Source organism: Mastigoproctus giganteus, chromosome 2 (assembly GCF_048544385.1).
Source record: "Mastigoproctus giganteus isolate SK-2022 chromosome 2, ASM4854438v1, whole genome shotgun sequence".
Taxonomy (NCBI): domain Eukaryota; kingdom Metazoa; phylum Arthropoda; class Arachnida; order Uropygi; family Thelyphonidae; genus Mastigoproctus; species Mastigoproctus giganteus.
Genome location: NC_143576.1, coordinates 53,478,268 through 53,491,691, shown reverse-complemented (window position 1 = coordinate 53,491,691; position 13,424 = coordinate 53,478,268). Strand labels below are relative to the sequence as shown.

Sequence of the window (13,424 nt, the reverse complement as noted above, 5' to 3'; positions counted from 1 at the left end):
AGGGCAACTGCACCCCTCAGTTCTCCTCTGAGCCACAGCACTTCCATTAGCTTGAACGTTTTGTTTTGCTGCTCTGGTCTGAGTCATGATTTCGATTAATTGCAATAAAATTTCAATTTCAGTACAAAATTATAACCCTAAACTTGTATTCCAACACAGTTATAACGGTATATATATTTTTCAGTATCAAGTATTAATTATCTACGAGTTCCCTTTATATAACTTCCGTATCAAGTTATGTATTAATTAATTATGTTACGTTTGTAATCTAAGTTGTTATATATATTTAGTTAAAAGTACAGTTTAATTGACAACAAAGTTTAACAAGTTTAATAGATTTTACTGATTAATTGACAATATTATACTATACTATACTAACACTATCTAGTTCGGAATATAATGTATCGTATAACAAAGGCGCCAAGTTACGAATGGTAAATTTACGGACACTTAAGTATTAATTAACTTCCAAATCTCACTGTCTCAATTCAAAATAAACTAACGATCCTGTCTAGGTCTATAAGCTTTATAGAAAATAATTTGATGTAAAAAATGGTCAATAAAGCAGCTAAATATGGCTAAAAACGTCTCGTTCAGCGGAGCTGCAACTTGTAACACGTGGATTTGATACCCTTACTGATACTTTTATGCAATTACAAAGCTGAGTAAAGAATAAATACACCAGATTAATCAGAAAATTACAAAATAACGCTATACTACTAAATTTAAATCAAAAGTTTTCAGAAAAACAATAATTTCAATAATAAAATATATAAGAAAAATCCACTTAGCGGCTTTGAACACATCTTTGAACACCCACTAGCCTCGTCAGCAGTACTACCCAGTTGGAATGTTTCTCTGTGGTTACTTCTACCCATATGCAGTACTTTGCATTTGTCAAGGTTAAACTTCAGTTGCCACTTCTCAGCCCATCTGCCCAAATTTTCTAGATCCTGTTGCAGTAGCACCCTGCCATTACTGTCTTTAACAACTCTGCCAACCTTTTTATTATCTGCAAACTCAACACTAAGCCTGATATACCTTCATCAATATCATTGATAAATATACAAAACAACAGTGGATCCAACACTGAACCCTATGGGACTCCATTAATAACATTAGTCCATGAGAGTAACACCTATTGATTACCACCCTCTGTCTTCTTTCACTCAACCATCCTTTTATCCATTGTATCAACTTACCTTTAATACCATTCTGCACCAATTTGTACAGTAGTCTTCCATGCTCAACAGTGTCAAAAGCTTTCATGAAATCCAAGTCTATGATATCAAAATTATTTTTTGCATCCAGTTCCTTTGTAACCACATCATAATATCAAATTTGTCAGACAAGACTTTCCCTTAACAAACCCATGCTGTGTCTGAATTATTGCTGCAGTCTTGTCTAGATGATCCTGCAATGCATTTTTAACCAGTGACTCCATTATTTTACCTGGAACAAGTTAAATTTAAGTTAAATTTGCACATCTGCCTCTCCTGAGTCCAAGGATGCTCCCATAATTATGGCTAAGGGTTTGCTTACTTCCTTTGCCGCCTCCTTTAATATAACTGGATAGATCCCATCCACCCCAGGTGCCTTTCTTACTTCAACAATTTCTCCTCCACTTTGCTCTCAGTTATTACAAAATCATTAAGCACCCTGCTGCAATTTGATAACCTTCTGGCATTTTAAAACCTTAATAACCCCTCATGTGTTAATATAGATGCAAAATACTCATTCAGTTTGTTTGCTATCTGAGCACGATCATCAACAGTCAAACCATTGATATCAAGTGGACCAATCTGATTCATCCCCCTTCCTTTTAGAGTTTATACAAGTAAAGAAATCCTTGCTGTTTTTCTTAACATCCTTTGCCAAAGATTTCTCATAATCTGTCTTCACTTGCTTAACCTCCTTTGTGACTTGATTACAGACTAGCTTATATCTGCCATAGGCTTCTGTGTTGCCTGATAATTTATATGCATCCCGTGCATTTTGCTTCTCTGTCATGAGTCTCATTAGTTCATTTGATAACCATTTAGGCCTAAACCTTGAACAATATTTCTTAATAGGTATGAAACATATAGTAGCTTCCACTATTATTTCGTTGAATGCTTTCCACTTAGAATTTGTTGTTGGTGACATCATCAGTTGATCCCACTGTACAGAACTTAAAAACTGTCTGAGATCACTGTAGTCACCTTTACAGAAACAAAAACCCTTTCCTTTACCCCTGATGGTAATTATGTCTTTAAGTAAATCCCACATTAGTACACTGTGATCACTGCCACCTCGTGGTTCCTTTATATGCAAATTCTTAATACACAAATGATCACTGCTGAAAACCAGATCAAGAGTATTATCCCCTCTGGTTGCCTCTTAAACATGCTGCTGCAGAAAACAATCATCCAATAAATCCACAGAAGTCTTACTAGTGTGCGAGTGACCAACCCACAGGTTGGAGTCCGTATCTGTGAAGTTAAAATCCCCCATTATATGACATTCTGATTTACTAGCCCACTCTATTTCTCTGTACAATTTTTCATTGTACTCATTTGAGTCATTAGGCCTATAACACACTCCTTCTCTTATTTTTGCTTTCACAGTGCTTATGTCACACCAGACTGACTCAACAGTGTACTGTTTATCTATATCAACTGGATGCACTTCTTTTGATTTTATGTTTTTCTTAATTAACAGCATAACATCATATCCAAATGATCTGGATATACCTATGTGAGAAGTGAGTCAAATAGATAGTTTATTTTATTTTGTCTGGTGCTTCAAAAGCCTCAGGCTTCCTTGCACGCTATGGCTAATACTAATATTAATTATTTTATATAAATGAACATACTAGAAATACTGTTAGGGGATTTTTATATAATAATTATACAAAACTGCATTGTTTTTAAAGGCGCCTCCGTAGCCAGGTGGGAAGGAGCAGCAGTACATAGCACACACTTCTTGATTAGACCAGGGTTCGAGCCCGTCACCACCGAATGCGAGAAGGTCAGGGAATGACCATCGCACATCCCGGAGCAATATGGCCTTAGTTGCTAATGCTCCTAAAAACCAAAAAAAAAAAACAACAGCATCGTTTTAAGTTATATCTCATATTGTGAATACCTTCACAACGAGTTGCCATGATATTGCACTACTTCGAATAAGTAACGCTTCACCTAAGGTCAAGACTAATGTTACTTATTCTCAGAAGGATACTACCACCCAAACGGCACCGTTTGAAAAAAAGGTAAGGGATAATGATTCTCAGTTAGCCACACACTGCCCCTATTAGACCAAGAGAGCAATAAAGAGGAAGGAAATTGTTAGTAGGAGAGGTAGATGAAGAAGATGCCAATGGAGAAGGAAAGGGGCAGTTATTTCTTCAGCTCATTCATGTCATCTCATATTGCTCAAATGGGCAGCACTTCCCCAATGAGGGGGGTCTGTTGTTACCCATTTGAGGAGCCTCAGTGGCCATAAGGCCCCTCCTCAGTGGGTGGGTAGGTATCCATTGCTTCTTAAAAAAAAAAAAAAACTCCACCATCTCATTTGCACTCATTAAAATGATCTTATATCCCAATAAGGTTAATCTCACTCAGAAACATTCCGTGGAGGGGCCCCGTCCATGTGACTACCTGCTCTGCAAGCAGCCCCCTGGAGTTGGCTTGCTTTACATGAATTCTCAAGTCCTCCACCTCTTTCATTCTTCCATCCTTACGCGGCTTTATTCTAAACGTAAGCTGCCGCATTGTTGGGAGAGGGACCATTTGCCTGCAGCCAGCTTGGTACATATCCCTTCTAGCCTAAACTAAGAAGATTACTACCCCCTAATCCCTAGCTTTACCACCTAAGCTGCACGTACACCTCATTGTCCACTAGCCGGCATAGTGGTGTAGGGTAACATTTATTCCGGTCTCCCAATTGAAGTAGTTCCAACACCAGAAATCTCCTAATTACATCATGCATGGATTGGATGCCGTATTTGTATATCTCCATGCATGTTCCCTCTATTTTTCTCTTCCTAATCTTCCATGCTTGGTATTTTCCTTCATTTATTACGAACATCAAGATGTGTGTGACCCTGGAAACAGGCTCTGGAAAGTGCAAAAATAACACCTGATCTCTTGTTAATCGCGGTACTTTCATGATTTTGTGGACCTTGTTCCAGATACGTTGTACAGCTGGACAGGAGAAAAATGCATGGTCTACTGTTTCCCATGCTTTGCAATATTGACACTCAGTGTTTGAGTGTCCTCGGAACTTAGCCTTGTTTGCTTCCACTGGCAGGTGCCCGTAAATCACCCTCCAGGCTAAGTCACTTCTTGACCCATACTCTATATGTTTGTGAAGATTTTTAAACATTTGGGTTTTGTCTAAGCTGTACCATGCTTGGGGATTTTGTACTGGTTGCATGTATAAGTCAAACAGTTTCCAGTAGATTTTTGAGACTTTTAGTTTTGTTTCCATGTCTAGATTTACTGCCGATTGTTGCTGGAGATATTTGATAATCAGTTTGTAGAAAGGTGGTATTATTTTTGCCGCAGGTCCTGTATATTCTACTCCTAGCAGCTTTGTGAACCTTCCCATGTGGTATTTTATTAAGGTGGAAGCTACATGCATGTCCCATAGGGCCATTCAGACATGTTTCATTATATACACCCACCGTAGCCACTTTAATTGTGGTATTTCATAACCACCGAGCGCCTTTCTACAATGCAATCTTTGCTGCGTCACCTCTTGTTGCCTGTTGTTCCAGAACTTAAATAGTCTCCTGTGTAACCTTTTTTGTGTGATATATTTAAAGGTGGTGACCGTCACAATATTCATCACCATTGGGATGAGAATCATCCATATGATTATTACTCTTCTAGAGAATGACAGTAGGCCTAGGTTCCATTGGCCGATTTTTTCCTCCCAGGAGCTTAATAATTGTCAGGTTGTTATTTTTGGTTGTCTTGCGAAGGGGACTCCCAGAATGGTGATGGGCTCTGCAGAGAAGGAGAGGCCCACTGGTAACTGTAGTGGAGCATTCTTTCCCCATTGTTGACATTTTGTTTTATGTTTATTAAGACATAGGCCACTTGACAGGCTAAAGTAACTGAACAAGTCCAGCCCACTCTGCAAGGAACTGCAATCAGACATGGTTAGAATGACATCATCCACATGGGCTATGTATTTGCAATCGGGATTCGATCCAGGGAGATGAACTCCTTTGATATTACTGGAGTTGTCTAATTGCCTAAGTATAGACTCCAGCACCATTGAAAAGAGAGCAGAGCTTAGTGGGCAGCCCTGTCTCACCCCCCCCTCCAGTTTTATTTTATCCTAGAGTGGTGCTAGCTCCTTTATATAAACTGATGATGGCGGCTCTTAACTGTGAGCCCACCTGTACAGTATACAACAGATTTTGACGATAATTCTGAGACAGTTTATCAAAGGCTTTCTCTAGGTCAAGCACTGCTAGGACTATGCTGTAACCTTTCCGTTTACAATATGGTTGCAGGTCCCTCAAGAAAACCAGATTTGCTCCCATGCCTGGCACCCATATGTCTGGTTTGCTCCTATAATGGATCCTAAATGTCTTTTGAGGTGATTATTTAATACTTTAGCGTATAGTTTATAGTCTACATTTAGTAGTGAAATCGGCCTCCAGTCTCCCACTTCTTGACCCATTTTCCCCTGCTTTCTTAAGAATACCGTCTGAGCCTCCAGAAAGCTTTCCGGAACTTCACCCGCCAATCAGAGAGAATTGTGGCCAAAATTGGCCCAACCTTTTCCCAGGCTTTCTTGTAGAGCTCTGTTGTTATTCCATCTGGGCCTGGCACTTTGTCTGCTTTCATTTCTCCCAAGGCTGTGGAAACTTCCTTCAAAGAGATTGGCTGGTTGTGTTCCTGCTGCTGGGCCGCAGAGAACCATGACATCTCCCAACTTGTTGCCAGCGCTGGCCCTTGACATGCTGCATACAACTGTTTGTATACTCCATTGAAGTATTCCATGATGTCTTTGGTGGTATCATACTTACGTGATCCCACTTGGATCTGTTGCTCATTTGCGTCCTGTTGTACTGATCGAAAATCAACCCTGCCCTCTTGTCGGCAAGCCTATATCGCAGTCGCATTTGGACTGCTTTATTCTCTGCCTGTGTTTTCAGATGTAGCTGTATTTCATTTTGCACCTGCTGTACCCCTATTTCATCGTGACAATAGTTTAGCAATCGCCTCACTTCATACAAGTGCCTTAGCACTTTTTTCCTTTCCACCCCTCTTTCCTTAGCTGATTTTTGGAATACTGTTCTTACTGCCTGCTTAAAATTTGCCCACTTCTCCCATGTCCAATGCTCAGACTGCACCAGCTCATGCGTTAAACCTTCGACGTTATGCCACCCGTCCTGCAAGAGAGCCGAGTTTAAACGCCAAGTGCCTCTGCCGTAATCTATTGTTGCGCATAACGGGAGGTTCATTATTAACAATTTGTGATCCATGAGGAGGCGTGTCCCAGAAATATTTATATGCCTAACTCTGGTTGCCTTTGAATGCCATATTCCTTGGTGCATATATGCGGTCTATTCTTGTGCCTACTGTATCCCTAGTCCATGTTGTGCCATGTGCTGTGGGATTGTGCCAACGCCATACATCTATGAGATCACACTTTAGACAAATGTCGTGCAATTCCAGAGCACCCCTTGTCCCCCTTGTAGGGTCCCCCATGCCAGTCTTATCCTTGACTGGATCTAGGACACAGTTCCAGTCGCCCTCAAGGATACTCCAATGTGTGCCGATCTTAAATGGATGCAGATTATTAATTAGCCGTACCCGTTCTGGAGCAGCGTTTGGCGCATATACATTTATCAACCGTATTGTATGGGAATCTAGTTTCCAGTGTATACAGACTATCCTGCCTTCTACATCTCTTTGAAGGTTGCTAAACCTTCCTACAATGGGTGGTAGAATTATGATGCCAACCCCCCTGGCATTTCTTGTGTCAAAGCTCCAAAAGCTTAAACATTTAAATCGATTTTGAAATTTTTGTACTTGTAGAATATTGTGCATGTGGCTTTCCTGAATAAATAAAATTCTGATACCCATTAATAATGTCATTCTCCAGATGTGATGTTGTGTGTGCCCCTGGGAAAAGCCCCGGACATTTAGGGTTCCGATAATTACCATGTGTATCGATAATGGGTCTGCCAAGGGGTTTCACCTATTTTGTTTGGGATATGCTAAGGTCGTACAGGGTTTTACCAAGCTCTTGTTCTTGCCCCGCAATCCATTTGATTCAGGAGTTACTTAATTGTTGTATAATTTCTAAGAGGATCTGTCCTACCAAATTGCCGAAGAAAATATCTCTCCACATAAATTGTATTCTCTCTGGTTTGCTCTAGTATTATTCTGGGTTTCCCCAACTTTGCTCCCATTCTGTTAACTTTTCCACCAGCTTTTCCTGACCTGGCGTTACATATTTTGTTAAATGCTGTACCCCGATTAGCTTTACCCTGCCTTCCCCTAACGGCCCTTCTACTTCGGAGTCCTCTGAACTCGACTCGCCCAGATCTTCTGCGACGATATTGTCTTCCTCTGTGGTTTGCTTCTTCCTCTTATCCCCTCCTCCTACCTGTTCTCGCTCTACCTTTTTTTTTCTCTTCTGCCCTCTTGCTGTTTCTTCTGTTTCCATTAAGGTGGGGGTGACTTGTTTTATGTCTGTGGCCCCCTCCTCTTTTTCTGTTATTAAATTCGCTGATTCTGTTAATGGAATTTTTTTCCCTCCCTGTGGCTTTAGAATAATCATGTTTTCCTCTCTTGAGCTCTTTTCCCTTTCTTTTTCTTCCCCTCCTCTAGTGGCATATGCGTATGACCTCACTGAGCAGCTGCCTGCTTTGTGGCTTGTTTCCCCCACATTTGCTGCATGGTTTTGGGCAGTCGCTACTGATATGCCCAACTTCCCTACAGTTAAAACACCTCCCTTTTGTGCAATTCGCCCCTAGATGGTCCGAACTGCCGCACTTCAAATATTTTTTCTCCACCCCTCTGTAGTTCAAAACTAGTCAGTTCCCCATAACATATATGATATTGGGGACCAGCTTCCTCATTTCCATTTGTATCATGACTTTGCCTGTGTATAGCTCTGGGAAACCCTCCCACGCGTGCATTTCTATTCGTGTAACATTCTCATATGTGTCTAATGCATTTTTTAAATATATGTTTGGTATTTCAATAGGATACTGTTCTATGGTTATATAATTCCTGATACTGGCCACCAGCTGGGGGTGTATCATTTGGTTCTTGAAAGGAAACCCTCTGAGCAGTGTGTTCCTGGTCACACAGTTCTTACATACTACTTGGTACTTCCTCAAGGGCAACAAAGTGAACCCCTGTAATCTCGATAGGCTCACGCATATTGCTAATCTCTCTATTACCTGCCTCGGTTCATATTCTGTATCCGGAGTAAACTCCAGAGTTCTTTCACGTATGTAAAAATTCATCTTGGGAAAAAAAAAAAAAAAAAAACTACAAGAGTGCCCACAGGCACTTAATCCCACCCTGTAAGCTTTACTGGGGTCAGCAAAAAAATAAACTTAATGTCAAAACTTACGGTCTCCAGAAAATCTTCCCTCTTATGAAATAGCACCTGACGAAGTAGTACCGTAGCAAAGTCCGTTGGCCCTTCTTCGGTGGGTGGGTAGGTACCCGAGTGATGCAGTGATGTCAAAACAGTTATGAAGTATAACTCCACAATATGAGAGATGCCTGATGGTGTATCATGTATTTAGACTCTAAGCATTTAGGGCATAAGCCTCAAGCTATGGGAGAGTCAGGACTATGTATAAAAATAGTGCAAATGCATCAGGAATACATAGCTATATCTGAATAAATCAGAATATTAGTAAAACGGCATCGTTTTAAATTATATCTCATATTCTGATTTATTCAGATATAGCTATCTATTCCTGATGCATTTGCACTATTTTTATACATAGTCCTGACTCTTCCATAGCTTGAGGCTTAGAGTCCTAAATGCTTAGAGTCTAAATACATGATACACCATCAGGCATCTCTCATATTGTGGAGTTATACTTCATAACCGTTTTGCCATCATTGCATCACTCAGGTACCTACCCACACACCTAAGAAGGGCCTAATAGCCCTGAAACGGTGCCATCTGGGTGGTGGTATCCTTCTGAGAATAAGTAACATTAGCCTTCTCCTTAGGTGAAGCGTTACTTATTTGAAGTAGTGCAATATGATGGCAACTCATTGTGAAGGTATTCACAATATGAGATATAACTTAAAACGATGCCGTTTTACTAATATTCTGATTTATTCAGATATAGCTATGTATTCCTAATGCATTTGCACTATTTTTATACATAGTCCTGACTCTCCCATAGCTTGAGGCTTATGCCCTAAATGCTTAGAGTCTAATTATACAATAAAAATTGTGAGGCCTATGCCTTCTCCACGTGGGAATGTGCCATATGTATTCCCATAATCTGAGTAATTCCCATAATTTGAATATCTCAGTGATATGTGTGTTCATACAGTTTGAGTGTTCATAGTAAATATACCCAGATATCATAAAGGAAAAGTTTAGAATAACCTTTATAAATAAAGAATTATTTATGGTTATGTGACTCCCATTATTTACATTTTTCTTTTTCTCTAATAGTGTGTCATTAGGTCCTTATTACCTCATTATTTGACTGCATTTCTCTCTCTCTCTCTCTCCTTTTTTTTTCTTTTCTTTTGTAGACAGACGAAGAAAAGATCAGAGGCCTACCCGTGGTAATGCCTGCTTTTGACCGTGCAAAGTGTAGTATTCCAAAGTCTCAAATAGGGTTTATCGATTATTTTATTAATGATATGTTTGATGCTTGGGATGGTAAGCTCATAGTTTTTAAAATCTATTTTATATGTATTTACCAATAAAAATTCATAGAGCATAAATCACATACACTCCTGATTTCTTTGATTGTATATAATTATGAGAAATCTTTGGCAAAAGATGCAAAGAAACACAGCAAAGAGTTCTTTACTTATGTAAACTAGAAGGAAAGGGATGAATCAGATTGGTCCACTGGATATTGATGGTTCAACTGTCGATGATCCTGCTCAGGTGGCTAACAAATTAAATCAGTATTTTGCATCTAAATGCATACATGAGGAATTATTCAGGGAAGGGAATGCCAAAGGTGAAATAAACTCTGGCAGTGAGCTAGATGATTTTGTAATAACTGAGAGGAAAGTTGAGGAGAAATTGTTGAAGATAAACATGAGAAAGGCACCCGGGATGGATGAGATCTGTCCAGTTATATTAAAGGAGGCAGCAAAGGAAGTAAGCAAATCCTTAGCCATAATTATGAGGGCTTCCTTGGACTCAGGGGAAGTATGCATGGACAGGAGATGTGCAAATGTGACCCCAATTCACAAAGGAGGATCAAAGGGTGACACAAGTGATTACAGACCTGTTAGTTTAACTTCTGTTCCAGGGAAATTAATGGAGGCACTGGTTATAGCAGCATTGCAGGATCATCTAGACAAGACTTCAGTTATAGCTCGGACACAGCATGGTTTTGTTAAGGGGAAGTCTTGTCTACCCAATTTGATTGGATACTATGATGTGATCACAAAGGAACTGGATGCAGTGAATAACTTTGATATCATATATATGGTATGCATCTTAGAAAGGATGCACCTTATCTTAGAAAGGCTTTTGATACTGTTGCACAGGGAAGACTGCTGCACAAATCGCAGCAGTGTGGCATTAGAGGCAAATTGCTGCTATGGATAAAGGGATGGTTGAATGGAAGAAGGCAGAGAGAGTGGTAATCAATGGTTTTGCTCTTCGTGGACAATGTTATTAGTGGAGTCCCTCAGGGTTCAGTGTTGGGTCCATTGTTGTTTTCTGTATTTATAAATGATATTGATGATGGTATATTAAGCTTAATGTTCAAGTTTGCAAATGATACGAAGGTTGGTAGGGTTGTTAATGACACTAATGACAGTACGCTGCTGCAACAGGATCTAGAAAAGTTGAGTAGATGGGCTGAGAGGTTGCAAATGAAGTTTAACATTGACAAATGTGAAGTACTACATATCGGAAGTAGTAACCCCAGAGTAATGTATCAACTGTGTGGTACTACACTGACAGTGGTAGAGAATGAAAAGGACCGGAGGGTAATTGTGAAGGAAGATATGAAGTTTTCTGAGCAGGGCAGATGGTCTGCAAGAGTAGCTCATGGTGTCTTGTCAATGATGTACAGGAATTTTTCTAACAGGGATAAAGAGGTGATTATCCCCTTGTATAAGGCAATGGTCAGGCCACACCTGGAGTACTGTATACAGGTCTGGAGGCCTCATTTTAAGAAAGATGTAGAGCTGTTGGAATGAGTACAGAGAAGGGCAACAAGATTAGTGAATGGAACAAAGGGTTGCTCTTTCAAAGGAAGGCTTTGCAGATTAGTGTCTGGAGACTAGGCACTAGAGACTGGAGACTGGAGACGAGGTGATCTAACAGTGGTGTATAAAGCCTTGAATGGTTTGAGCATGCTCAATTCTGATGGGATTCTTCCTCTTGCTTAGAATAATCACCTGAGAAGGCATAAATTCAAATTGAAGAAAGATAGTTGCAGGATAGATGTGTGGATGTTTGCCTTTCGCCAGTGGGTAGTTGATTGGTGAAACAGGAGAGACTGCTTCTATAGGGATGGGATACACTTAAATAGAAAGGGTGCAAGAATGTTTGCTGATGCTATCGAGGCAGTGTTATGTGGGTCAGAAAACTGCTAGATTTGGGGGATACAAGGACTAATAGATTAACAGTAGCCACTGGCAGAGGTGAAAATGATTCTTGCACTGCTTCTATTGGAATGAGCAGCAGCTTGGAAAATAAGATGCAGGATATTACAGAGACTGCTGGGAGTCATTGGGGTACAAGTAAACACATGGGTTGTGTTAGGGTAGCTAACAAAAAGAACAGTTGCATGTATACTTGCATGTACACCAATGCTAGGAGTTTGGTAAATAAATTTGATGAATTTGAGGTATTGCTCAAAGCATCAAAGGCGGATATTTTTGGGATATCAGAGACGTGGTGTTCACACAGATATAAGTAATGCAGAACTGGAATTTGAGGAGTACAACGTCTACAGCAAGAATAGACAGGATAGGAAGGGAGGAGGGCTTATACTATTAGTTAAGAAACACATAAAATCCAAGGAAGTGAAGCCAGTCGACATCGCTGGACAGTGCAGTATCGAGTCAGTTTAGTGTGACATAAGCATTGGGAGATCAAAGTTGAGAGTAGAAGTGTGCTATAGGCCTAATGACTCTGATGAGTATAATAAGAAACTGTACAGGGAAATAGTGGGCCAGTAAATCAGAGAAGCTTATAATGGGGATTTTAATTTCCCAGATATTTGACTGGAATTTGTGGGTTGGTCACTCACACACTAGCAAGGCTTTTGTGGATTTACTGGATGATTGTTTTCTACATCAGCATGTTTGGGAGGCAACTAGAGGGAGCAATACTCTTGATTTGATTATCAGTAGTGATTCTTCGTGCTTTAAGAATCTGCAAATACAGGAACCACTATGCGGCAGTGATCACAGTGTGCTGAAGTGGGATTTACACAAGGAGGTAACTACCATCAGGGGTAAAGGGAAGGGTTATTGCTTTCGTAAAGGCGACTACAATGGTCTGAGACAGTATTTAAATTCTATAAGTGGGACCAACTGATGATGTTATCAACAGCAAACTCAAAATGGGAAACATTCAAAGAACTTATCTTGGAAGCTACTAGGCTTTACATACCAACCACGAAATATTGTTCAAGGTTTAGGCCTAAATGGATGTCAGATGAACTAATGAGACATATGGCAGAGAAGAAAAATGCATGGGATACATACAAATTAACACGTGACACAGAAGCCTATGATAGATATAAGTTGATCTGTAACCAAGGTACAAAGGAGGTTAGGCAGTCGAAGGCAGATTACGAGAAATCTTTGGCAAGGGATGCAAAGAAAAACAGCAAGGAGTTCTTTACTTATGTAAACTCTAGAAGAAAGGGGATGAATCAGATTGGTCCACTTGATATTGATGGTTCAACTGTTCATGATCCTGCTCAGGTAGCTAACAAACTAAATCAATATTTTGCATCTACATTCACACATGAGGATTTATTCAGGAAGGGAAATGCCATAGATGAAGTAAACACTGGCAGTGAGCTAGATGATCTTGTAATAATTGAGAGTAAAGTGGAGGAGAAATTGTTGAAGTTAAATACAAGAAAGGCTCCTGGGGTGGATGGAATCTATCCAGTTGTATTAAAGGAGGCAGCAAAGGAAGTAAGCAATCCGTTAGCCATAATTATGAGAGCTTCCTTGGACTCAGGGGAGGTACCCACAGACTGGAGATGTGCAAAT

The 13,424-nt window shown here is 40.0% G+C and overlaps 1 protein-coding gene across 2 annotated transcripts in view; it reads left to right on the top strand.

Annotated features, from left to right (window-relative positions):
* LOC150089304 (high affinity cAMP-specific and IBMX-insensitive 3',5'-cyclic phosphodiesterase 8B-like) overlaps window positions 1-13,424 on the top strand; it is a 764,745-nt gene that overhangs the window by 739,822 nt on the left and 11,499 nt on the right. For both annotated transcript variants that reach the window (XM_090388973.1, XM_090388965.1), the window contains exon 19: window positions 9,750-9,879. In XM_090388973.1, coding sequence (XP_090245099.1) covers window positions 9,750-9,879 — 130 coding nt within the window. The remainder of the gene's footprint in view (window positions 1-9,749; window positions 9,880-13,424) is intronic.